Below are 25,003 nucleotides of genomic sequence, written 5' to 3'. Positions count from 1 at the left end.
TGCACCAGGACCACATGGTTAGCAAGAGATGAAGCCAGAATTAAAAGAATCCCACTCTAAGCCACACACCTAGCTGGTATAAATGGGTGGGCTCTGAGTTGGGCTGCCTGTGGTTGACATCATTGCCCCAGCACCCAGTGGGCCTTACAATATGGAAATAATGAGAGTAATAGCAGTGAAAAATACCATATACCCATATAGGTGTTTTAAGTACTCAATAAGTTAACACATCTTCAACTCTGAGAATGTTGTCTCATACATGGAAAGTAGTGAATAAAAGCTCATCTTTCTCCTCCTTCTTTTCCTGCTCTACATCAACACTCTGGTTCAACAAACCACATTCTGTTTCATGTCCATAGCCTGGGCCTTTACCTGAAAGACACTTTCCTTTGCTCACAAGCAAAGGGGGTTTCAATAAGAAAATAGAGATGATGTAGGCCCCAAAGAAAAGTGGCGGTCACAGTAGTTTATTAAGAGCTTGGACTCTTTGGCTTACTAGCTGGATGATGCTCCCCAACTCTTCTGAATCTCATAAATAATACTTATATCACACATAAGGCTATGTACATAGGCGTATTTTGAAAGCTCTAAAGAACTATAGACCCAAACAAAATTATGATCATTACAGAAGAAATACAACATGACTCCTAGCTTGACCTTGACCTTGTATGGGCCAGCAGCATCCTGTTTCTGCCCACATAGTTCTCTCCGTCCAGAATTTATTTAAACCCTATCATTCCTTCAAAATCAAGCTCAAATACAAACTCAGAAATATTCCCTAACTACCCCAGTGCAAATAAATCTATTTTTTCAAGCTCCATGAGCATTTATCATCTTACTGCTTTATGTAAGTCTGTCCTAACTCCCCAACTAGCTTATCACTTTGAACAAATAAGTGACTCTTCACCACAGCTCTTGGTATGCAATCCATGTGCAGAAACAACTATCTTCCTTGTATAAAATATGGGAAGAGAAAAAGCTCTAAAAGAGTTTAGGACTTCACATGGGAACAAAATTCATTGATTGATTCAACAAACTTTTGTTGGGTACTTAGCAGTAGGTCAAGCACAAAGTGGGTACTAATACGCTAAGGATGATTACACATGGTACCTGACTTCCAGACCCTGAGCTCGGCAAAATGAAAAATTCACATAGGACTGCAGGCCTTGATCCTGATCTAGTTCTAGACATAGAGGCTTGGTCTGAATGGGCAGTAACAGTGAGCAGGCATGCTCCCTGCTGACCAAGCTGGAACCTTAGAAGGAGTTGGAGGGGGCAGAGAAGAGTCTGATATCTTGAAAATAAATATATTACCCCAAGTGCATAATAAATCCCATCATAAATACTTGGAGGAATATATCTCAATTCTCCTATATGATACCAAAATAAACATGATTTTTTTAAACATGATTTTTTAAGCTAAAATTTATTCATTTAATAAATATTAACTCATTGCTATTACATGCTTAACTGTTATATGACTTCATATCAATGAGACTGTATTTTTTTTTAAAGATTGTGCTCTCATCAGAAATAAAAGCAAGCACAATTTCTTATTATCCTTTCCACAATGGACTCTATATGCATCTCTGAAGTTCTGAATTCATAAATAATCATTTGTTTCTGGCACGGATGCAAAAAAAAAAAAAAAGGTTTTTTACATTCCCTTTTGAAAATTTCTGTTCTTCTTTTCCTTAAACTGATGAAACTGCCCAACTGCCATTGTGCCAATCCTGGGGGTCACAGAATCAAATTCATCAATGACAACAATGACAAAGCTGTTAAAAATGCTGAGAAACACATGTGTAGCATTGAATCATTACTATGTTGCCATGAACTTGAGAGGAAATGAGAAATCTTCAAGGGGAAAAACTAACATCAAATAGAGCTGACAAGACAGCCAGCAGTTTGACTCAGGATCTGTCTCCTTACCCAGTTTGGTTTGGGTTCAGTAGCTAAAGTTCAGAGTTCAGGGCTATTCTCAGGTGGGCTAACATTCCTACCATCAGATTCTTAAATTCCTTTGTTTCTTTTCATAAATTTACTGTTCTACATTGCTATTAATGTTGTAAGAGCTCTTAATCATAGTTTAAACTTTCCAGAACACCTTATATCTTTCTCTATGTTTCTTATGGTAAAGAAAAATAAATTGGTATTTTTTTCTTAGGAATATGGAATGTCAGCACATAAGTATTATTTACTGCAGAAATTAAGATTTTTATGAAACTCAGAAATGTATCATAAAGCTCTCTCTTTACCTGAACTTAAAACTTAAAAGAATAGTATTTTTTATTCTTATTTTTAAGGACTACAGATGGTCTACTAGTGCATTCCTCACGATCACCATTATTACTTATTTGTTGTACTCCATTAGTATGGTACATACTGAAAAAGATATAAACAAAGACACAAAACCCTGATCTCAGGTGAACAATTCAAATCCAACCACATGTCAGAAATTTCTTTCCATTCTTGTTTTCCTTCCCTTAAGAAAGGAGTCAGGGAGACCATAGAAACAATTTGTTAAATAATAACCTGACATAACAGATGATCTTAAGAATAAAGAAATTCTGAACCCACAGAGACAGAGAACCAACCACAGCCATAAGCTTGGCTTTTTGATAACTGAACTTCCAAAGAGGCTGGTGAACTCTAAGTCAGGCCACACAATTTGGAATGTGTGATGAACTTTTAGCAAACTTTGCCTTATGTTCCAGGTAACCATGCTAACATCTAGGAATAGAACAATTTCCTACTCACACAGTACTTCTAAGTACAATTGTGTTAGTCAATCGACAGTCAATTACAATAAGGTATGTAGATGTTATAACAACCAAATAGGTGTTTGGGGGAGACTTAAGGTTTAAAAGTGGGGGGGAAATATCAAGTAGATAAAAGGTGGAAAACAGTATTCAAAGCAAAGGAATCAGTATATATAATTCTCATGAGATTGAGAGCCTGGTACTGATTTTTACTAATTAAATTTAAAAAAATGTAATAGATTGGTAACCCTACAGATGCTATACCTGGGTCTTTGTAGTTTGTGCTTAAAAAAGAATTGGCTTATTTTGTACAATATTTGTGTATTTTGTTTCTAAATGACTAAAAGAGTTTCAGGCTGCTATATATTGTCTAAGATGTCCTTCAAACTACACATATAGGTCTTGATTTCAATAAATGAACAACCAATCTCAATGAAATTTCTCAATTTTCTCTTTTAAGTCTGGATTTGAAATACTAAAGATATTAAAGCACTGGCATAAGTATTTTGATTAGATGCATGAAACAGATCTGTTGAAGATTATCTGAAATAAATTTCCATAATTGTTTTTGGAGGGGTTCCCCCTGCATTTGAATTTCAGTGTTGTATTTGCTTCCTATCTATCCAGCAATACACTATGGGTGCCAATAAAGTATGAATAAGAATAAAAACTAGTTTAACTATAAGAATGGTTAAAGTCACAATGGTATCCAGAAGGGCTGAACAACTACTAATTAGCCAAGTATTAAATCGAGAGTACTACCTGTGAACTCTACTAAGCTACTTAACTTTCCATGCCCTGGAGGGCTATCAAATATTCCATTTCAATGGTGAAAATATTTAAATACTTGTTTTATTTATTAATCTAAAAAGCAGAAACTGAAACAGATGCCACTGCTATCATTAATGGCCTGAATCCTCTGAAAGAACCTGAAGGAACACTGAAGTTGACACAAAGCCCTGAGAAGACAGACTTGAATTTGTGCCTACATACTTCTGAAGGTTACCAAGTAGAGCAGAAGGTTGTGACAGAAATAATAAAGCTAATGAAAAAGGCTCAATCTCACGACCCATGATATCACAACCTGAGTGGAAACCAAGAGTCAGATGTTTAACCGACTCAGGTACCAGGCACCCCTCAGTTTGTAACCCTGACTCCCTGTCTAGTTTGCCTTCCACTGCAGAGTTAGAGGCATATCTGTTCTCCTCCTCTGTGCCTCAAAAATGATGGACAGAAGTATCAAAGAGATAATACTATAGTGGCAGAAAGTATATATGAGCTGTGATCAAGAAGACAGAGAAGGAAAGTTAGTGAAATATCTGTTAGATTAGCCAGTTTTCACATGCTTCTTGGTTTCCAATTATATTCTGTAAGGTTGGCTTTATGCAATGGGTCCTATCCTTATTCCCTTCTACCAAGGGGAAGTTGAGGAATCAAGTCAGTTACCAGTATACTCTGTTTTCTTATAACCTCCCTTCAGTCATTGAAAAAACGAAGTGACCACAATTGACCTGAAGCTTAATTTGTTAAGTAAGATTTTGCGATCTTTGGGTAGACCAGACTGTGGATGAGGAAGCCATCTTCAGTGTAGTACTCAGAAAAGTCTTTATTGAATCCGTTAGTGTCAAGTATAAGATCTAGCCTGTAAAACATGTGTTAACATATGATTTTATGTCTTCAAAGGTTAACTATATGCTTTTAACAAAAATACGTGTATTCTCCCCAAAACATAGGATGAAAAGTTATACATTTAATGACAAAAATCAGCATCAACAATTAAGATCTTTTACCAGTAAGTAGTTCCTAGAAAAGTTTATACATACAGTAAAGCAGAAATTTTGTTGGAAGAAACAAAAACAAATCTTAGTTTTAAGTTTAGTTTAGGTCTTTGAGCAGCCATAAAGCAAGTAAAAATGATTTTACTAAGTACAGAAGTTATCGTAACATTAATTCTTTTTCTTTCCTTTTTTTCGGCTTGGGTACATGATCTGTATTTTATGACATGTCTACATAATTATTTCTTAACAGGTTCCTGGGTGTCTTCTTGACATAACAGAGGCTTCCAAACTTTGTAATACCAGAATCCTTTTGTTAAATGAAAAATTATTCAGAAAATTAATTTCTATATGAGATAAAAGTAAAATGACCCTGCTTGGAGTTGTGTGGGAAGTGAAAATAAATCTGTCCTCTCAGCTTCTCCTATTCCCAGCCTCAGGTATCTATACAACACAGGGATAAAGACAACTATGAGATTTACTTAACTGTTGTTTCTAATAAATGATAAACCCCCCTATTCTTTGTTTTTTAAGATTTTATTTATTTATTCATGAGAAACACAGAGAGAGAGGCAGAGACATAGGCAGAGGGAGAGACAGGCTCCCTCCGGGGAGCCTGATACAGGACTTGACCCAGGATCCCGGGATCAACCACTGAGCCACCCAGGTGCCCCAATAAAACCCCTATTCTTTTTCACATTTTCTTAATACCAAAATAGTAACCAAATAAAACTCTTCTGAATATTGCTAAAAAACATTACTATACATCTGATGCCTTTTGTTATCAGTGCCACTGAAAGAAGAAACAATGTGGTCACAAAAGCTGAATAATTCTAACAACCTTACCTCACATTTCTTGGTTTTCTACCTGCTTTAGAAAAAAACACTTTAGAGTATTTTAAGAATTAGAGGACTCTATATTCAAATAAATATGGATAAGGAAATATAAGTATATGAACTAAGATCTTTAAAATAAAATTACTCCATAGGCAAAATATAACAATATTCCAAAATAATGAGTATCTATATCTATAAAGAATAAGATATAGAATATATCTATTTAGATTTACATACATAACTAGATTCAAAACACCTTCTAGGCCTTTTTCTTCAAAAAAATAGTTATATTATCAAAAATAGGCAAAAAACATCTAGGGAATACATAATTATAATATTAAGAATCTATAATATCCAATATGTTATTTAATAGATACTTTTAAAAATTAAGTTGTAAGCTCCCAGGAGGGATTAACAAAATGATGTATCAAAACAATCACTCTAGCATGATAAAATTAGATATAATCTATACTGTATACAATGTATAAAGCACATTTTTTCAATCAAATTCACTTTTTCAGTTAGTACTTATCAGAAATAAGATGGTGGAGACTAGAAACATAAAGCTGTCACCTTAGCTGGCCCCTTACATTCTGGAAGGGTATCTTTCCAATTGGTGTCAGGCAAACATTGAGAACAAAAGGATATCCAAAAGAATAAGCTGAATTCAGATCGTATCAAAGTATGCCCTAAGCCAAAGTTCTGGGAAACTAAGACAGCTATTTCTTCCCAATTTCTCAGCTAACACAGAATCTTAAGAACAAACGCAAATATCTAAACTTCAAACCAGTATAACATGGAAGGATGTATACTTTCAATTCTCTGTACATAAAGCAGAAGGAAAAAGGAAGGTCCTTTTGTTCTAGGTTAAAGGCCGTAACCATAGACCTAGAGAATTTGTCAGTCTTCATACACAGCCGGATTTTTGTTTTGTTTTGTTTTTGTTTTTGTTTTTTTTTTATGAAAGGAAAAAAATGAGTTTTTGCACAGAAAACTGTAAAACTTTTATTCAAGTTTAAATCCTCTTGTCTTTAACCAGCCTAAAGGCACACTCAACATAAGCTTGGTCATTCTTTTTTTTTTTTTTTTAAGATTTATTTATATATTTATTCATGAGAGACCAGGGAGAAAGAGAGAGAGAGTGGCAGAGACACAGGCAGAGGGAGAAGCAGGCTCCATGCAGGGAGCCTGACGTGGGACTCGATCCCAGGTCTCCAGGATCACACCCTGGGCTGAGGGCACCACTAAACCGCTGAGCCACCCAGGGATCCCCAGCTTGGTCATTCTTAATGCTTCTCTTCTATTTCATAACCTAAAATCCATTTTCCAAAAACCATCTATTTCCACCTTCAGTTGAGAGCCTGGGCTCTGGACACACAGACAGGGGTTTCACTGTAGATCGCAAAGAGCCTGATCTTGGGCAAACTACTTAACCTCTCTGAGACTGCATTTCCTCATCTACAATAAGGGGAAAGAACATTCCTCCCATAAGATTAGAGATTGAATTAAATAATAGATGAAATAGATGTCTCTACATAGTATCTGGCAATTAAGACATTATTATGTTCTTTAGATTATGGGACCACTAATTTAAACTCTATTTTGAGTCAGTGGTCCAGCTTTCTTTTTCAAGACACACATACTGCATTATCAACCCAACTCTTCACCCCCCCATCTGCTCTTCACAATTACTTACTTATGTATTAACTCTTAATTCAACTTGAACAAAAAAAGTTTCCTTATCCATACATGGTCCAGTCAGTCAATTGTTTAATGAATCTGTCTAGTAGAAAAAGATGTGCCTTGACCACCCACTTCGTGGATTTAATGTCTTGGGTGTGGGAGATTTCATTTTAAAGAAATCATTTAGCTCTCTCTTGGGTATTCGGTTTGGCATAAATCATACATTTTTAAACAGAAATTTCTTCCAAAATTATTATGAGAATTATGACTCTATGTTTGTTGTTCAGCTGCCCACCTTACTTTTTTTGGCACTGCTTTCTATCTGATGCTGACTTTTTAAAATATTGACAAATTTAAAAAATCACTCATAGCATATAACAAGAGTTTTAGACATCTAAAATACAGTGAACAGGAACTACTTTAAATATGTAGTTATAATATTTATGTCAATGACAATTGCATTGAAAATTCCAAAGTATTGGAACCATCTAATTATTAAGTCTTTCACTTCCCCTGTAGGTGTAAATACATGAGTCTAATAAGCTTTCTCACTATGAAAAAACATACTTATATTAAAATATTAAAAACTGTTTAACGAGCTTCGTTTCCTTCCAAAAGTAAACTGAGGTTGCGTCTGCATCAGCTTGAGGCAAGGGAAGTTTCAAACATAATGTTTTTAAAACTAGCCATTATTTCCCATGCTGAAAAAAACTGCAATTTTATTTCCTCGCAGCAAATGAAACTGTCAGGAAAATTTAGGTGTAATAAAATTGGGTGGTTAAACCAACATGCTGGATTTGAAATAAAACTGAATTAAAGGAATTAAAATTAATTCTTATGTCAGTCAACCCTTTTAAAAATACTATTCAAAACTTACTGTTTTTACATAGAGAACTTCCCTGTTCTTGATAGGGGGGTGCAAAGCTAACTATCTCCTTAATGACCACTAATGGCGCTGCAGTTGAAATGGTGCATCAAACAACATTTTGCATAAAAATGTGTTGCTTCTGGCAACTTTTCTGCCCTAAATAAAAAGTTGTCAAGCAGGGTGACTTTAGTGGTACAGAGTTTTAAAATGGTGGATGCCGTCCAAGGTTAGCTAGTAACGGCTGACATGCCCTGGAATCTTGAGGCCTGAATCAACATTGTTTTCACAGCTGTAATTAAGCCACCTAATCAGAAGCACATTTTGACGGGACAGTTTCTGCAAGCCAGACATTACAATTTCTTATGCCTGGAGCGCAGTGGCTCATGAGAGGTCCTCGTTTAATTTCAGGTTAAAAGGGGGGGGGGGGGGCAGTAAAATAAAAAGGTTTTTTTTTGTTTTTTTTTTTTTAAGCAACATACAACTGTTGAAATGAAGCAGGCCTATGTGTTCATGCCTTGACCAGCCTTGCATCCCTCCCTCCTCTGGCTCTCTGCTGAGTCCCCCAACTCTCAAGTGGCAGCTGCACACAGTGAGATGAAGGGTCTCTGCCAAGATCAACAGATGAGCTGGTCTAAACTGGCTCTCTGTGTGTTCTGATTGTAAATTGTGCTGGTGATGATTAGAGAACTCTAACACAGGATGTCGACTCTTAAAACTGTCCAGAGAAAATAATTTTTTTAAGTTCAGGAAAATTTTTTTTACTTTTTTTGTGGCTTGGTGCATAGTGTTGTGTCTATAAATTTCATATGATTCAAATGAATTCACTCAAATTAAGCAACTCTTATTAAAAAAAAAAAAAAAAGAAAAAAAGAACGACATGGCTTGGCTCAGAGCAGGGACCTTCATCTCAGGCTGTTTATATAACAGGGCGGTGGAGTGTGGTTCTCCACGGGCACACCAGTCATGTGCTTCTACCACCTGCCAATTGAAGATGTTCCTGAAATGATGAAAATCTCAGATGCAATACTCACATCTTATCCAGTAACTATCTATCGATGTCTTTAAAAAGCTAAATTGCCAGCTAAAGCTGTTTTCTACAATGTTGTGGCATTCTGCAACATTTAAACTTTCAACCCCAGAGGCCATTGTAAAACTATCAATATGAAGGCACTAGTCACTGGAGTCTGATTACATTTAGTTCTGCATTTTAATTACATATGGATTCTATTAACCAAACCTTTTGCCTTATAGGCAACATTTTAATCAAATTACTATAATTTTCAAATATGTTACAATAGTTTGACGAGTTAAAAGTTCACATTCCTAACATATTAAATATCAAAAAACTTTGCATGAAAAAAAGGAAATACTCCTTACAAATACGCTAATACATTTTCAGATTACTTTGGGGACTTTTTGACTACCTTGTTACAAGTTATATTGTGAGATTTATATAACTGGTATACATTTATAAATGGGTTATTGGTGCTGAATGCAACCTAACTCAAAACATAATTATGTTATAAATTTAGAAACATGCATTCATTTGATTTTTGTTAATTGAAGCAAGAACTGAAACATAGTTAGAATCTAAATATTCAAAAATCAGTATTTGTAACTTCAACTGAAGAATTTTAGAGCTGAGAGGGAATTGAGATTTTATCTAGCTGAAATCCTCCATTTTAAAGCCAGGAAAAACCAAGACCAAGGAGACTGTATGATTTATTTCCAAAAGCTCTGTGGTGAGTTGATAACAAAGGTTGTTCAAGAACCATATTTCCTCTGATTCTCTGTCAAGCTACTTTCCAGCACAATACATTGCCATTCTGTGTAAGCAACAATCATGCTGCCCATCCATACCACCCAAGACCTAAAAGAAATACTTTTTTAATGTGGTAAAACACATACAACATAAAATTTACTACTGTAACCATTTTAAAGTCTACAATTCAGTGCCATCAAGTATATTTAGCATTGTGTGACCATCACCACCTCTTAGCTCTAGAACTTTTCCATCACCCCAAAGGAAACCCCATTCCCATTAAACAGTCATTCTCCAATTCCTTCCTCCTCCTTCCCCTGTCAACCACTAATCTGCATAGAGAAAGAACATGCCTGTTTATATAAATGGAATTCTACAATATGTAATCTTTTGTGTTTGGCCTTTTCTCATTTAGTATAATGTTTTCAAAGTACATCAGTGTTGTGACATGTATCAGTACTTCATTCCTCTTTACAGCTAAATAATAGTCTATTGTCTGGATAGACCACATTTGTTCATCCATTCATCGATCGATGGACATTTGGGTTATTTCCATCTTTTAGCTATTATGGATAGTGCTGTTAAGAACATTCACTATTTCCCTTTCTTTTTAAATGGTATTCTTTATCAGTGAAAGTGATATCACGTTGTGATCTTAATTTGCATTTAACCACCGACTAATGACAATGAGTATCTTTGCCTATGTGTTTGTTGGTCATTTGTATACCCTTTTGGATAAGTGTCTATTCAAGTCTTTTGCCCATTCTAAAATTTAGGTTATTTGCCCTTTCTTTGTTGTTGAGTTCCTTACATATTAGATCCAAATTAGATATATGATTATAAACATTTCCTCCCATTCTGTGAGATGTTCCCTTTCATGTTGATTAAATCCTATTTGTCTATTTTTTCTTTTGTCATTTATGCTATTGGTATCATATCTAAGAATCCATTGCCAACCTTAGGCTCATAATTTATCTCTCTGTTTTTTACTAAAAATTTTAGCTTTTCTATTTAGCTCTCTGATCCATTTTGAGATAATTTTCATAGATGGTATGAGGTAAAGGTTTAAAGAAATATGTTTTAGGGCAGCCCAGGTGGCTCAGCGGTTTAGCTCTGCCTTTGGTCCAGGGCGTGATCCTGGAGACGCAGGATCGAGTCCCGCGTCGGGCTTCCTGCATGGAGCCTGCTTCTCCCTCTGCCTGTGTCTCTGCCTCTCTGTCTGTCTCTCTCTCATGAATAAATAAATGAAATCTTTTTTTAAAAAAAAGAAAAGAAATATGTTTTATAAAATAAGCTTTCTCCTTCTGAAATAAATGTTTCATACTCTTACTTTCGGCTGGACTCAGACACAGTTAATTTTAATTTGGTATACCACCTTTATCAACAAACATTTACTGAGTATACATCATGTGAGAAAAAGGTATTAAACTGGTCAATTTCTGTCTATATGGGTAAACATACAGAAGCAGGGGTCTCAAAAAAATCTGACAAAGTTTAAAATTATTTAAATGGTATGCTGAAAAGAATGTTCTTTGTCACAGATAACTTTGGGTCTTTTTTTTTGTTTGTTTGTGAATAGAAGAAATGTACAATTTATATTATTTGAAAGTATCTACTTAAAATTTTATCATAGATATAATAATTGTAAATTATTCTATTCATTCTCATTAAGTGTTTGCTAGAGAAGCATACAAAACATAGTTTGATAAGAATTAATTTCAGAAAATTTTGTGTGGGAAAAATGAGGGGGGTAGGAATTATGGTTTGTGCAAAGTATGTAAGTTCCATAACAAATATGTATTGAATAAACATTACTGAAGGAATATTCTTCCAATTATTTAAATTCAAATCAACCAGCACTTACTAAAGTCAGATCATTATAATGAATTTTAAAAAATAAGTAAGACATGACCTCACAGACACACAATATAGTAATACATACACAACTAATTGATTACATAAGCCAGAGTACTATATAGTGCTCAGACAGGTAAATGCAGTGATAAATGAGCATAACAAAGGGAACTCTTACTTCTGCCAACTGGGAGATGAACTGAAAGCCAGATGGAGTCAGCATTTACCTGAATGTCAATGATAAAGAATTTTTACTTTATCATGAAGAAAGTTTAGAGCCAAAATGTTGTGAGTCAAGCTATGGCCTGCCCATATCTGTGTGTGATAAAGATAACCTCTGGCACTAATGTGGCAGACAAGATGGAAGAGGAAAAGCACATATGGGGAAATTCATTGGAAGACCATTCCAATAACCCAAGGAAAAGTTTCTGTGATCACAATGGTAGAAAGGTGAGGATGGATCTAGGAGATTTGTGGTGGTAGAAAGAGTGAGACTTAGCACACGCTTAAATATTGGTGGTGGATAGAAGTGGGACAAATGTTAAGGCTTCTGCTTTGGGCTGCAAGGTAGATAGTTAGGTCAGAGATAAGGAAAATGGGGAATGGAGAATTTGGGAGGATGGGGAGTGGCAGAGTTGAAGAGCATGTTCAGTTTGGGACCTCCACGAGTCTGAGCTGTTTGCAGAAAACTGAAGTGGAGATTTCTGAAAATCTAAACAGGCAGTAAAGCCCTCAAAGAACCCAATTTAAAAAGAAAGATAAAAGTGTAAGAGAGAGAAAAACCTTAAGCATATTTACTTGCTGCTACTCTTTGAACAACCACTATAAATAGAGTATTAGACTGTCGAACTACCATCTGTATTTTCTACAGCCTAATCACTGATTAAAGACAATGGTCTGAGTCTGAAACTTTCATTCCTGCTGCTCTATGCTCCACTCTCACAGTATTTCATCACTGAGGAATAGAACTATATAAAATATGTTATATTTATTATAGAGAAATGTGTTTTTATATCTATACTCATATAAAATCTAATATATCTAACAAAAAGGTCTACATATTATTACAGACATATAAATTACATATTCATATAATTAAGTATATTTATATATGAATACACATCTAAAATTTAGGATATCATGCCCTTATAGTCACTATCCAGACATCAGTAGTCATGAAAGTAGCTCCTTTAAAACTGCATCATACAAAAAAAAAAACTAAAAGACTAGAAACAGGTATATGGCCAGTGGAATATGCATTATTACCTTCAGTTCCCTATTTACTACACCAACCAAAGCTTGAGTTTCTAGAATATGAGAAACATTTAAAAGTTTGGAAATGTATGTCAAGAATCAAAGGAAAATGTCTGCATGTTGATAGGGCTATCTCATCTTTTGATATTGTCTGTTTCCCTTACTTAGCTCTGTTAGTATCCAGAGGCCAGAGCTGAAGCTTGGATAAAAATATGGGAAGATTTAATGAGCATCTAAGTAAGCAGTATTTAGCAAAAGGGTTAAAATGAGTGTTGTTATGGCATCAAATGTCAGTGACTTCTGAGAATAACTAGAAAAATGAAATTTGGAGTTGGGAAAAGTAATTACATAAAGCAAAGGCAGTAGATGTTTGCAATGTAGTTGTGGCATACATCCCAGTCAGCAAGCCCAGCCAGCTGAGAATCACACTCATGGCCACACGGATCCGGCTCCTCCTCCATCTCCTCTCTCCCAATTCTCCATTTCATTGGCTCTGCTCCAGTCACACAGACAGCCTTCCATTCCTTAGCATCCCCTGCTTTCTCCTGTCAACTCCTAACTTTTTAATTAAGTTTTTAATTTAAATTCCAGTGTAGTTAACAGAGTGTTATATTAGTTTCAGGTGTACAACAGAGTGATTCAACAGTTCTATACATCATTCAGTGCTCATTATAAGTTCATTCTTAAACCCCCCCCCCCCCCCCCCCCACCTATTTCACCCATCCCCTCCACCTACCTACCTCTGGTAACCATCAGTTTGTCCTCTATAGTTAAGAGTCTGGTTTGGTTTGTCTCTTTTTTTGTCTTTGTTTTGCTTCTTAAATTTCACATAAATCATATGGTATTCATCTTTCTCTGACTTACCAGGTTTAGCATTATATTCTCTCCAGGTCTATCTATGTTGTCACAAATGAAAAGATTTCATTCTTTTTATGGCTGAGTAATATTCCATCATATATACATACTGCATCTTCTTTATCCATTCATTTATCATTGGAAAAAATGGGCTACTTCCATAGTTTGGCTATACTAAATAATGCTGCAATAAACATAGGGGTATGCTGCATATACCCTTCTAAATTAGTGTTTTCATATTCTTTGGGTGAATGCCCACTAGTGCAAATACTGGATCCTAGGGTGATTCTATTTTTAGAACCTTTTAAGGAAGCTCCAGAGTGGAGCTTGTTGTTTTGTTTTGTTTTGTTTTTTTCCAGAGTAGCTGCACCAGGTTGCATTCCCACCAAGAGTGCATGAGGGTTCCTTTTCCCCTACATCCCCTTACCAACACTTGTTGTTTCTTGTATTTTTTATTTTAGCCATTCTGCGGTGTCCTACTATCTAGTCTTCATGTTATTTATTTATTATTTATTTATTTAATTTATTTTTTAAGGTTTTATTTATTTATTCATGAAAGACACACAGAAATAGAGAGAGGCAGAGACACAGGCAGAGGGAGAAGCAGGCTTCATGCCAGGAGCCTGATGTGGGACTCGATCCCAGGACTCCAGGATCACGCCCTGAGCTGAAGGCAGGCGCTAAACTGCTGAGCCACCCAGGGATCCCCTAGTCTTCGTTTCTAACTAAAATTTCTATTCCTCAGGTAGGTTCTGTGCACTCATAGCCCTCTGCAATTCGACTTCAACATCATTCTAATTATTTGTAACACAGTATATTTTCCATTGCATTTAAAGTGCCATGATGGTAGAGATTTGTCTTAATCCACCCTTCATTCTTATAAGAAAACACTGGACAAGAAGTTGAAGCCTTGGATTCTAATCTGTTGGATTCTGACTAAAAATCTGGCAGCAAGACTCCAGAATCCATACTTTACTGCACTGTACAGTCTCTTTCACTGCACTGTACAGTCTCTTTCACATTAAGTCATGGCTTATAGCTCAATTAAAAATATTTTTCTTAAATAGTTAAAAATCTCAATAATAAACATCTTGAATCATCTGTGATAAAGTGAAAGTTTACAAAAGCAACTTAACTACAGTAAGTTACTTAAATTGTCAGTTTCTTGATCCACACAACACTAATACTGACAAATAATCCTTTCTCTCTCAAGAAAATGTAATGAAAACAAATGTGACAACATATTGCATGAAAACATAAGAGACAGGGGATTCTTATTTTTTATTTTTATCTTAACTGAACCAAAATATCTAAATCTTGGGCTTTTATTAGCAATATAATAGCATTTGACAACTGTCAAATCTGACATAATCTGAACAATATACAAATATATCTTCCCTGCAAAGATATTAAGTGGAATGTTCCCCTGATTTGGAATTTGTTATTTTCTCATAAAGAAAATACTATAGGGGTGGCTGGGTGGTGCAGTCGGTTAAGTGGTCAACTCTTGGTTTCGGCTAAGGTTGTGATCTCAGGGTCATGGGATCAAGCCCTATGTCAGGCTCGGCACAGAGTCTGCTTAGGGGTCTCTCTCCCTCTTCCCCTCCCCCCTCCCACATACTCTATTTTCTCTTTCTCTCTCAAATAAATAAATAAATAAATCTTTTTTAAAAGTGCTGCAGAGGGATCCCTGGGTGGCGCAGCGGTTTGGCGCCTGCCTTTGGCCCAGGGCGCGATCCTGGAGACCCGGGATCGAATCCCACATCAGGCTCCCGGTGCATGGAGCCTGCTTCTCCCTCTGCCTATGTCTCTGCCTCTCTCTCTCTCTCTCTCTGTGACTATCATAAATAAATAAAAATTAAAAATAAATAAATAAATAAAAGTGCTGCAGAATTAAAAACGTACTGCTTAAACACAGTGGAAATGAGGCAAATCAATACTGTAGCTTGCAGCATCATAACTCACAGCAAAGTATTTGGGTTTTGCATTTTATGTTTCACAGATTGAAATATGCGTTTCTCCCCAGCTGTGGGTGTGCCTGTCTCTAAATACCCACAAGTAATTGGTTCTGACTGCTGCCCTGTTCTCTACTGGGCTGTCTGTGACTCAAAAGCTCTTTACTCGAAGCCCTTTCTGGTTACTATTACTCAAGATAAAAGCTCTAGAGCAGCCTAAGTTAAGAGGTCAAAGGCCAACATACTGAAAATGTTAAAATACTAGCAAGTATACAATTGATAAGAATTCATCACATTAAGTCACATTAATGCTGGAGATGCACTCCAGCATTATTATTATTTGTTGCTGAACAAAAAATGAAAATATAACCTTAAGAAGGATAAAGTTTTTAAAGATGACTATGCATGTCTACAATATGATCAATCTCTTTCTATGCATTACAACACCATGTTATATTAAGTTTTTTATTAAGAATGAATATTTATTTTTCATTCTTATATAGTGAAATGGCTGGAAAAGATGGTTAATGAACATATACTGACTGCCTTCCATTCACTAAATAAGTGATAACAGCAACTATCATTAATAACTATGCTTAATGTACACTAAAAGTACTGTTTTAAAGGTTTAGTTCTTTTGCCTATTCATCAAAAGATTTCCTCATGGTTACATATATTTTTTTAAAGCTATATGTATAAGCTTAGCTGTGAGAAACATACATAACTATCAGAAAATGTTTTTATTTGATTTATTAAATAAAACTTATTGCAAAATTTATTGAGCTTCTACTAGTAAGCCAGACAAATCTTTAATCCTTAAACCCAATCTTACAATGCAGGTACTAGTCTCTACACATTACAAATACAGAAACTGATGCTTAGAGTATTGTATGGATTAAAAAAAAAAAAAACTGCCACAATGCACATTCAGGCCTGCTTGACTGTAAAATCTTAGATGAGGTCCCGTGAGGAGGAGGTGATGTCAAGTTGGGTGGGTATCAGAAGAGACAGCTAGGTCATCTGGGGGCCCAGAAATAGAGTTTTGAGAATGGCCTAAATAGCAAATACTAGAGGGACCAAACAAGAACATCTATAGCAAAAGGGCCAAAGGTAGAATCAAATCAGATGATAGAGTACAAGGCAAGGATTGGATGGTGCAAAAATAGATTGGGAACACATGAAGATGGGGTTTGGAGTGATTACTGCAAGCAGTCTTGGGCTTCAGTGGATATAGGCTGATTGGGTGGGTTGGCTGTCTTTAATTGAGAGAGGGCTAGGAGCTAAAGCAACAATATATTTTCTATTATACAAAAAAAAAAATACCTCTTACATCATTTAATTCATTAAACACATGTATTATCCATAAGGCTTATTCCTCAAATCAAAAGAAAATAATTTTTATTGGTCTTCCACCTTAACATGGTGTCAAATTGCTACACATTCTTCAAAGGCTCCTACAAACATCTCATCTTTTACTGACGTTAGGCAGAATGAATGCCTCCTTCGTCTCTGCTCCCCAGACTTTACACATGCCAATTTTTGTGATTTGCTTATGTGTTTGTTTCCCTTGTTGGAAGAGGAGTTTTGCATGTCTGAGCAAGTCTCCTCTTCTTTAAAGTTTTGCAATGCCTTTCCCCTTGCTCTTAAAATAAGGATGACAAACTCAATGACCCTGAAAAGTCTTTGCTGATACCTTAGTCTAAAGTAAGCTTGTTTAAAAACTCTTATATGCTTCAATTCTTTTCTTTCAGAGCACTTAACCTGGTTAGTAATTACACATTACTGTGATTATATGAAAATAATTTCTTACTATTAGATTGTAAGCTCACAAGAGCAAGGATTGTCTGTTTTGGTTCACACAATATCCCTCAGACTAGAATCGTGCCTGCTCTAGAGTAGATGCCAAATAAATATTGAACTAATGGATAAAGAAAAGAATTGAGAAGCAATAATACAAAGAAAGCAGAGCTCAAGTAAGTAGAGGCCAAAGAAGCCAAAGAAGGAAAAGTCAATAACAAGTGAAACAAAGGAGGTTAGCATTTAAAGAAGAAAGTAGTTAAAAGCTTCATACGTTGCAGAAAGATTAAAAGCCATGAGAAGGAATTAATGGATGAGGAGCAAGCAGAAAATTATTTGTGACCTTTGAGAAAATAGTTTCAGTGGAATGATACTCAGGATCCAGATAGCAGCAAAGCTAAGGACTAAGTGGGAGCTGAGCATACAGAAGAAGCAAGTAGACAACTTTTCAAGAATGTGTCAATGAAAGAAGGGGAAACAGGCTGCAGAAAGTGCAGAGAGCTCAGTCACTGGAATATCCTGATGGCAATATACAAACTCAAGGCTACAGTAGGAGGCAGGACAAAATGACAGTGTTTGCAGCTGAAGATGGTAGGTTAGTAAATAATATTTTCCTGTGGTGCAATCCAATTACTTTCTATCAGGATGATGGTGATAAAAATAATAGCTAACTTTTTGTTGTTGTGGTACTGACTACTCACTAGGTGCAAAGCAAAGTCCAAAGTGCTTTAACACTTCTCCTAGAGCTCCCAGCATCTCTGTTAGGGAATAGGATCATTACCCCATTTTATAGATGAAAACCCTACTTAAGCATACAATTAGTGATTGATAAAACTGGAATTAAATCCAGATTTATTGTCTTGTATGGAACACACTACTGATTCCTAATTCCCTTGCCTCATGACTCATTATAGCTAAGAGTGGCCATATGACCCACTTCCAGCCAACGAGATATAAGTGGAAATATGTTTGAAGCTTCCTTGGAAGGCTTTTCCTTTTTTAAATATATAAATACTTAAATATATTTATATATATTTAATATCTATTACCTATTAAATTTATATTAAAATTTATAAATATTTAAATAAATCTATATGAAATACATTTAAATTGTTTTTAAAGGAAAAGCCTTCCACGGCTTTATTATATACATAAAACAGATATTGCTGGGCCATCCCATTCTTGTGACTTAAATGTGATTATAAATCCTAGAGCTGGCTACTCTCTTATGATAATGAGGGAGTAGCAGAGAAATCACAGAGAAATTGAACCAATAGCCACAGGACAACAGCCACCTACACTTAGACTTGTTGCTATATGAGGAAAAAAAAAAAAAACAAAGAACTTGGATTTTCTTAAGTCACATTAGTCAGTTTTTTTGTTATTTACACTTACTATATTCCTAATGGATATAATTCCAAAGCTCATGCTCCTATCCACCAAACTATATCACCTCACATCTATGAAATACAAAGACTGAGATTCTTCTACCCCCCTCAGAAAGTTCTTAAAGAGTTCAAGTTTGAAAATGCATACACAAATGTCTTGAAAAATAAAATTACTATACCAATTTATTACCTTTACAAAAATAGTAATTCTCAATTAAGGAAAGAGACCAGAGAGTAAACATTCTGGAGACACATGGAATTGGGCAGTGTTCTCCTAGAAGGACACATCATAACCTCCTGGGAGGTTTTTCACATTACACACACCCCTTTTGAGAATTACTGCCAGAGTGAACCACCTTTTGCAAATAAGATGGTGAGCATATCCTTAACAGATGTGTTCAGGAGGGGGAAAGGTCAAGGAGTAGAGTTTTATGATGACAGACAGTGAAGCATACTTTCATTAAGACATCAACAGCACAATAATTGATAAAAAAATTTTTTTGAACTCAGGAGGAAAGAATCCCACCTCATCAAATGTGGACTTTCTTAAAATACAAGTAATTACTTTTATATGAATAACAGTAACAAAAAATAAATAATAGTATGACACAATCTAAACAATATAATGAAATACTAGCCAACAGGACCAGAGAGTTCACAAGGAGAAACACGAGTATGTTTCAGAGAAAGGCTAGAATGAATTCAAAATATTTGATTTTTTTAAATAAGTTTCCTCTCAAAAAAAAAATAAGTTTCCTCTCATTTTAATTAATCTTGGTGGAGATCAAATTTATTACTCTCATTAAGAAATTACCAAAATCATTTTTTAAAAAATTGAACTCAACAACTCAGGTCCCAAATAATTGGTTTGGTCATTTTTTGGATGATGTGCTAGTATTTTCACTTACAAAACATTAGTTAAACACCTACCCTGGGCAAGACTGTTCTTGCCTCTAGAGCACATTCACAGCAGAGAAGAAATACCCCAAATTGCTTGTCTCTATGGAACTTATAGTCTGTGAGAGTAGGGAACAAACAATAAGTAAATAAATAAAATGCAATTTATGTCAATCAAGAATAAGCACTATGGTGAAATAAAGCAAAGAAGGTGTAAGATAGAAGGCAGTATGGGGTGAGAATGAGAGAGTTTGGGGATGGGGGATAGTTGGTAGCTGCAATTTTATTTTATTTTTTAAAAATATTTTTTAAGATTTTTTAAAATTTATTTATTCATAGAGACACACAGAGAGAGAGAGAGAGAGAGAGAGAGGAGAGGGGTGCAGAGACACAGGCAGAGGGAGAAGGAGGCTCCATACAGGGAGCCCAATGCAGGACTTGATCCCAGGTCTCCAGGATCACACCCCAGGCTGCAGATGGCGCTAAACCGCTGCACCACCGGGGCTGCCCCATAGCTGCAATTTTAAACGCTAGGGTCATGAAGGTTTTACTGGGATGCAGACACTTGGCCTAAGATTTGACAGAGCTGAAGAACTAACCCATAGCCATGCAGCTATTTGTTTTAATGCTAACTCTTTTTCTGTTGAATACATCATTGGAAAAGGGTTAATAGTCAAATGGCAAAACAATACTGTTTTTCCTTACAAGTCACCCTGAGCCATTCTAATCAAACCAAAAAAGGAAAAAAGGCATTCTAGTGACTGGTAACCTTCTGAATCTCACTATTGATATATTTGCCTTTGGAGGAAAAAGTTTTAAATGTTTATTTTATTCCTTTATTCATTTTCTGATACTCCCCAAACACATTATTTCAAATGTAGGAAATTTTGTTTAGTCTTAAATGAGCCCAAATTTCATCACGGGCTAAAATTTTAAGACATAAAATGACTGCTGAAACTGAATTTTAATCATATAGATGAATCACAACATGCATCTTTAGCTAGGCATGTATTATGGATAAGTCAAGTTTTCTACAGAGAATAATCACATGTTCTAATTACCATTTTGGTTATACGCATAATTAATAATATTCTGTCTTAATGGGACACACTGAATCTTCAGACAGTTGCAAGCTCTAACTATGCATACTGCCAAATCCAACTGTCAGCTGCACTGCCAAACACAAAGGAATCTTGATGTAGTGTTTTAGCATTGGTAACAGTATGCATATATTTATACATGATACAATGGAAAAATTAATTGCCTTTCTCTCCTCAAAATTTTCTCCACATTAACAATTTTACATTGCTTGATTGATCATTTACACTAAATTATATATATTGGCGGGTGATCTTATGCACAATAAAACCATGAATGTAACTCTGACCTAAGACACAAAGAAAAACAATGTTGAAAGACTTACTGATTGCAAACTTTCATTTTCACGTAAACAAGCAGTGTGAAGTTCTGATTTCAACGTTGCAATGTGACTTCGATGAGATGTCATTTCCTTCTCTAATGTAGCAATTCTAGCACTTGCAAGCTGGTAGACATCCATGAAACTTTTAATCATAGCCTTAAGAAATAAATAGAATGTCACATACAATTCAAATAAAGATGTCCCCAAAGAAGAATTTCCATAATTTGAAAGCAAAATCATTAAAATTTTAAAATAAACAACTTTTCATCTTTTTTTAAGATAATAAAGCTAAACCTCATGTTTTATATTGAGAACAGTGACTATTTTAAGAAAGTTTGGGAGAAAATAATTGAGACTTCTTTTCCAGAGTATATATTTAAATAAGATGTACTTTGATCTATTGTGTTTAAAATTTAGAATGCAATTTTTAGAGATGGCACACTTATTTTCTTTGTGAAGTTAAATTCAAGTTGTAATTTGACCTAAATTTCAATCTTAAGACACACACAGATGGATATATAAGCAAGATATTTCAAAATGAGCTGAGTTAGTAACATTTTCAATCCACCTAAAAAAAACAAAAAACAAATGGTTTGAAACAAAATGAGCTGAAATAATGTAATTAAAGAGTAAATAATGTGATGATTCTTATATTGTAGAAAAAAGCGTAATTATATTCATTCTGTTTCTATAACAGAGGAATGTATTATACTATGTATACTAAAATAAATAACACAAGGAAGTGTGTGTAAGTTTTTTCCCCCCTTAAGAAATTATATTTGGGCAATTGTTAGACCTCTGTATTACAATTTAATCATACTTTATAGACTTTTTCTTCTAAAGCAATTAGTAGTGAATTTTAAGTCCAAGAACACTATCACACCTTTTTTAAAAAGCCTTTCAAAATACTTCCAATATAGTAAAAATCAAGTATCTCAAAGACATTCAAATATGTTATATTATTTATAAGAAAAAAAGTTCTAATCACAGCAACAAATTAGTAAAATGGTAGACAGTCTGAGAATTTCCAAATTATACTCAAGCAGAAGGGTCTGATTTGGAAAAGCTTTAAGAAACTAGATATTTGAGCAATTCTGAAAGCTCATGAAATAATGTGGTGATATACGCAACTGATAAATTATTGAACACTACATCTGAAGCTAATGATATACTATATGCTGGCTAATTGAATTTAAATTAAAAAATAATGTGGCGAACAAAAAGTAAGAAACAATGTACACAATGTCTGAGAAACAGTAGATTAACTATTTGTAAGTAAAAGTAAGAAAATTTGCATCTTTTCACCTAATAAATTCCTATTTGCCCTAAAATATTAAGCTCAGACAGCATCTCTTTCAAGAAACCTCTTTTGAACCCAAAGGCACTGTTAACTTTTCTGCTAGCTCTTAATGCTTGCTTCTACTATAATGTGTATTACTTTAGCAGAAATGTATTAGTTTACATGTTTATCTTTACTAGACTGAGATGCTCCTTAGGTCAGACACCATGCCTAATCATCTCTGTAGCATCAGTGGCCCACAGTGAATGCTTCTTTGAATGAATGAATGAATGAATGAATGAATGAATGAATAAAAAACTGAAAAAGATTTTTAAAAACCCCACAAGTTGAAGCCATATGTTGGCATAAAATACCTTATAGGAAAATATGGAGATATTTAGTGAAATATAATCTTAACCCTCTAATGTATAAATTATTAACTATACTTTGTTCAAATAAAAAAAAAGAAGTAAAAGCACAGTTGTAGGCACAAAAGAATAGAACACACAAAAGAGAATTCTATTCCCCAACACTAAATGAGCATGGTACGACTTCGTATTTGGGAACATCTCTACCTTACTTTGAGTCATTTCAAGGTGAGTTTATAGCTAATACTAACACAAAACATTTCTCTGGGTTCCAAAAGTATGTAAAAATCAGGAACTCTAAAATCATATCTGCTTCTTCTATGCCAACTCTCTCTCTACTCTTATAAATTCATTTATCTTCACCATTGAGGTAGTGGACCAAGAATCATAAGTCTTATTTTTGTCCAGTCCTCACTCTGCCACTTACTTGGCTTTAGGCTATTGGGTAATGCCATGTCATCTCTCTGAGCTTCCATTCTCTCCCTTGATGAAATGGGAACAAGGGTCATCTTCTTGCCTACCTTCAAAACTGTTGTTAAGGCTCAGGTAATTAAAAATCTAAGACAAAGCCATTCTCTTAATCCTTCAACTCCATTCCATCTATATAAGAAAGCCCTCCAAAGGTGGGCACTTGACGGGATGAGCACTGGGTGTTATTCTATATGTTGGCAAATTGAACACCAATAAAAAATAAATTTATATAAAAAAAAGAAAGCCCTCCAAAAATGGTAAACTGAATTTCATTATAGTACTACTTTAGTTCTATTTTTTTTTTAAGATTTTATTTATTTATTCATGAGAGACAGAGAAAGAGAGAGGGAGAGAGGCAGAGACACAGCCAGAGGGAGAAGCAGGCTCCATTGCAGGGAGCCCAATGTGAGACTCAATCCTAGGTCTCCAGGATCAGGCCCTGGCTGAAGGCAGCGCTAAACCGCTGAGCCACCTGCACTGCCCACTTTAGTTCTATTTTTAAATTCTCCACTAAGATCTTAATGAAACAATCTATGATAGGTGGTTTATATACATATGTTCTTGTTGTAGAAGGACCTAAAATGTGTAAAAGGTACAAAAACACACGAGTCCTTATTGAATAAAAAAAGGAAGTACTCTTCTATCAGCAATAGGCTCCTAGATTATGATTTCACCGTAAGCCACAATAAAATTGGCCTCTAATATTTAAAAATAAAAAGCTCAACATTTATAAAGTTCCTAAATTTAGAGAAATATATTTCATGAATTCTCATGTAGGTACTTTTTTTTTTTTTTTAAGATGTATTTATTTGACAGAGAGAGAGAGAGAGAGAGAGAGAGAACCAGCAGGGGGAGCAGCAGTGGGAGAGGGCGAAGCCGACTTCCCACTGAGCAGGGAGTCCAAAAGAGGGCTTGATCCCAGGACCCTGAGATCATAACCTGAGCTGAAGGCAGATGCTTAACCGAGTGAGCCACCCAGGTACCCATTTTCATGATACTCTTAAAGGTATAAATAATATAAACTATATTCCTTCAAACCTCCTTAAAAAAATATTTTGAGAAGTTACATCTAAATTTTTATATGGTGGATGGAACAAGAGTCATGATTACTTTGGCTCCTTCCTTGATCTACTTTTAATAACTAAATCCTAATATCCAGTGCAGTATTAAGAGAAACTACATATTACTTCTTTAACACTAAAAACAGTATAATAACAATCTATTTTTTGCGTGGGATTTAGAATTAAATTTAAATTTAGCATTTAAAATCTTTTAAAGCAGTATTTCATTTGAGAGACGAAAGCAGATTTTTACAATGCTTATATATCTTTTCAGAGCAACAAGGAATAGTGGTAAATATAGCAAGAATGTCTCATGGTATAAATACTATACCATTGTATGGCGGGGGTGGGGGTTGTCAGTGAAATCGCAGTTATTCAAAGAAGTACCAGACGCTTTGAGGAATAAAAAATGTTAAGTTCCAATATTAAAAAGTGATTCAAACTATGTAACAAAGGATTCCAGTGAAAATCCAACTCTTTAATATAAAAGAAAGGTGTCAAGTTGGTAGAAGAGGAAATGATAGTCTGAATCAACTGAGAAGGGGAGAAGAGAGGGCACATCTAATGACTTTTGTATCAATCTCTCAAGTCTAACCCTTCACAACATACTTCTCTCTCCTATTAAAACATAACATCTTTTTTAAAAAAAATCACATCTTTTTATATGAGCAAACAACTACAGAACAGCATAATATTGTGTACAGCACGCTCAGCATT

At 35.0% G+C, this 25,003-nt stretch overlaps 1 protein-coding gene across 18 annotated transcripts in view; it reads right to left on the bottom strand.

The window, feature by feature from the left end:
- The window catches only part of CCDC171 (coiled-coil domain containing 171), a 467,902-nt gene that overhangs the window by 182,566 nt on the left and 260,333 nt on the right, over window positions 1-25,003 (bottom strand). For 17 of the 18 annotated variants that reach the window (XR_012037998.1, XR_012037999.1, XR_012037996.1 and 14 more), the window contains one exon: window positions 21,111-21,263. Coding sequence is in view for 14 of the 18 variants with exons in the window: in XM_072841423.1 (XP_072697524.1) it covers window positions 21,111-21,263 (153 nt within the window). In the remaining 4 variants the exon portion in view is untranslated. Of the gene's footprint in view, window positions 1-19,720; window positions 19,807-21,110; window positions 21,264-25,003 lie in introns of all 18 variants that reach the window. The other variant, XM_072841432.1, reaches the window with a different exon arrangement.

This window comes from Canis lupus, chromosome 10 (assembly GCF_048164855.1).
Source record: "Canis lupus baileyi chromosome 10, mCanLup2.hap1, whole genome shotgun sequence".
Lineage (NCBI taxonomy): Eukaryota > Metazoa > Chordata > Mammalia > Carnivora > Canidae > Canis > Canis lupus.
Note: the sequence above shows the minus strand (reverse complement) of the source record. Positions and strands in the feature narration are given on the sequence as shown.